The following is a 2,500-nucleotide window of genomic DNA, read 5'->3' as shown; positions in this document are numbered from 1 at the left end:
TTTCATATTCTTTCTAAACTTCTTAGATACCAGTGAACAATGGCGCAATGCCAGAGTATGGCTTCAATGTTCCTAGACAGACACCGCCTCCATATGGATTTCATTCACAGATGCCAAATTACCCACAAAATGATAATCAAGGAGGAGAATTTGCAAGTTCTCAATTTGCGACACAATTATTGGCTCAACCAGTTGTTACAAACATGGCGGTAGAATATGGAAATGCATTAGTTGGTTCTGGGAAGCAACATCTTGAAAAATATGTTCCAATTACAGCATTGAAATATTACTTTGCTGTAAATACAGATTATGTTTTTGCAAAATTGATGCTGTTGTTTTTCCCATTTACGCATAAGGTGAGCTTTGTAAATTTAATAATTCTCTCTCTCTCTCTCTCTCTCTCTCTCTCTCTCTCTCTCGACTTGTGGAAATAAATCGAAATATAAAACTGTCAATATAAAATAAACATAAAACAACTGTTTCTTTATTATAGGATTGGTCTGTCAAGTATGAGCAAGATGTACCGTTGCAACCACGATATGAAAAGAATGCACCAGACATGTATATTCCCACAATGGCATTTTTTACATATGTTGCTACAGCAGGATTAGTCTTAGGCACACAAGGACGCTTTACTCACGAACAACTAGGTATTCTGGCTAGTTCTGCTCTTGCTTGGGGTCTGATTGAACTGATTGTTCATACTGTGAGTTTGTATGTGATGAATCTTCAAACAAGCCTGACAACATTAGATTTGTTGGCATATTGTGGCTACAAATATGTCGGTATCAATGCGGCTTTGTTTTCATCACTATTATCTCGGAAATTTGGTTACTATGTGACTCTCTTGTACTTCAGTGTCTCTCTAGCTTTCTTCCTGATGCGATCATTAAAATTAAGAGTCATTCCCCAAGGCCATAGCTCGTATACAGCTTCTGGCAATAAAAGGCGACTTTATTTCATACTGTTCTTAGCTGGCATACAACCTTTTCTAATGTGGTGGTTGTCATATCATTTGATTTAAACAGCCAGTGCAAGTGAAATCTATGGAACATACAGTCAAGAGAAGGAAACGTGTTTATTTATTATTTGGTTACTAATATCACTCCTGTACATTTTTTGTAATAAAATTCAAGCGAATATATAATATCATATTTGGGCAATACAACGATCTGTCTCTTTAGTTTTACCATTTGATCCTCCATTGGACAATCTTTTCCTCCTGCAGGAGCTGAGCAGTGAAACAAAGATCGACTCGTAAGTAAAGATACTCGCACATTCGTTGTGATTTTTTTTTGCTGAGATTAATTTCTTCTATAATACGTAGAAGAATAAGTCTATGAATACCGACCTGTTATTTCGAATTAGAACGACCTCACTGGACTTGCGACAGATGCCGCCAGCGCGACGTTGAAACGGCACACGACCAAACGAATGGCAGGCGGGGGTCAATGTGGCGCCACCGATGACTTGGAGTCGGGCCGATTTTCCGCATCGAACCGCGTTCACGGTCATAGGTAGTCGCGTTGCGAGTCGCGAGGCGCAACGAGACCAGTCGAGTCGTAGGAGTTGTGTTTGTCTCGTGAGCCGCTGGGCCAAAAATGGCGGAACGGACGAAGGTGACATCCCCGGCTACCCGGCCTGTTCCCATGAGATTGTTCGCTACCTGGGAAGTGGATCGTACTCCTCCGAATTGCATACCCAGGTAACACCGCGATATTCTTCAATCAACGAAATCCCAACACTTTGGTTGACGTTTCTCGACGTTGTGCACTACGACGATACAGATCTACGTACGCCCTTTTTGTTGTCGCTGCTCATCCGCTCATTCCGCTTATATCTCTTGAGTCATGAGCTTCTTCGAGCGGATGAGCTAGCTCGCGTCATATCATTGTTCACGATCGGGCGAATCGACTCGGGCTGGCGCGTCGCGTCGTGTCGTCTCGTCCCGTCTCGCCCCACTTTGCCTCGTCTCATGTGGTCGCTTGTTATTTGGAAACGACTCCAAACTGTCAACGCCAATCGGACGCAGACAGATGTCTTCGAGAGAGCTCGCCAACATCGGTTGTCGTCTATATGCAATGAATAGAGAATATGCAATCGCGCATTTATTATTAACGCCTACAATATCGACAATACTATCGAAGAACACATTCGTTTATGTGAAAAATGTCGACGAGAGCGAAATATTTTCCATTATTTTGGTGAAAACATAAACGTCGTTAAACGCGCGACACGCTGACGTCGGCATTATATAGATTAACTGCGAGCGAATCAACCGTTACGACGCCGTTATATTCGATATTCTTCTCACACTCGTCTCTCTCTCTCTCTCTCTCTCTCTCTGTCGAGGTATTGTTAAAGAATCTTTTCTCTCTCTCTCTCTCTCTCTCTCTCATATCTCTTTTCTCCCTTCGAACAATCGATATTTATTATTTATTTTTTTATACTGTGTGTGTGTGTGTGTGTGTGTGTGTGTGTGTGTGTGTGTGTGTGTGTG

General features: G+C 42.1%; 3 protein-coding genes across 5 annotated transcripts in view; 2 read left to right on the top strand and 1 right to left on the bottom strand.

Moving 5' to 3' along the window:
- LOC116841033 (protein YIF1B) overlaps positions 1-1,168 on the top strand; it is a 1,946-nt gene extending 778 nt beyond the window's left edge. The window contains exons 3-4 of the mRNA XM_032808531.1: positions 27-356; positions 494-1,168. Coding sequence (XP_032664422.1) covers positions 27-356; positions 494-1,024 — 861 coding nt within the window. The 3' untranslated portion in view covers positions 1,025-1,168. The remainder of the gene's footprint in view (positions 1-26; positions 357-493) is intronic.
- Positions 796-1,645, bottom strand: LOC116841034. Its single transcript, XM_032808532.1, has 2 exons — positions 1,352-1,645; positions 796-1,231 (listed from the first exon to the last, which is right to left on the bottom strand). The coding sequence occupies exons 1-2, from the start codon at positions 1,624-1,626 to the stop codon at positions 1,150-1,152; spliced, it is 357 nt and encodes a 118-aa protein (XP_032664423.1). The 5' UTR covers positions 1,627-1,645; the 3' UTR covers positions 796-1,149.
- LOC116841032 (phosphofurin acidic cluster sorting protein 2) overlaps positions 1,558-2,500 on the top strand; it is an 8,538-nt gene continuing 7,595 nt past the window's right edge. For 2 of the 3 annotated variants that reach the window (XM_032808530.1, XM_032808529.1), the window contains exon 1: positions 1,602-1,705. In XM_032808530.1, the coding sequence (XP_032664421.1) occupies positions 1,602-1,705 (104 nt within the window). Of the gene's footprint in view, positions 1,706-2,500 lie in introns of all 3 variants that reach the window. The other variant, XM_032808528.1, reaches the window with a different exon arrangement.

The sequence above is a fragment of the Odontomachus brunneus genome, unplaced genomic scaffold, assembly GCF_010583005.1.
Source record: "Odontomachus brunneus isolate Ranch 3 - 2012 unplaced genomic scaffold, Obru_v1 Obru_scaffold_013, whole genome shotgun sequence".
Classification (NCBI taxonomy): Eukaryota; Metazoa; Arthropoda; class Insecta; order Hymenoptera; family Formicidae; genus Odontomachus; species Odontomachus brunneus.
The sequence above is the reverse complement of the archived record's forward strand: the minus strand, read 5'-3'. Positions and strand labels throughout refer to the sequence as shown.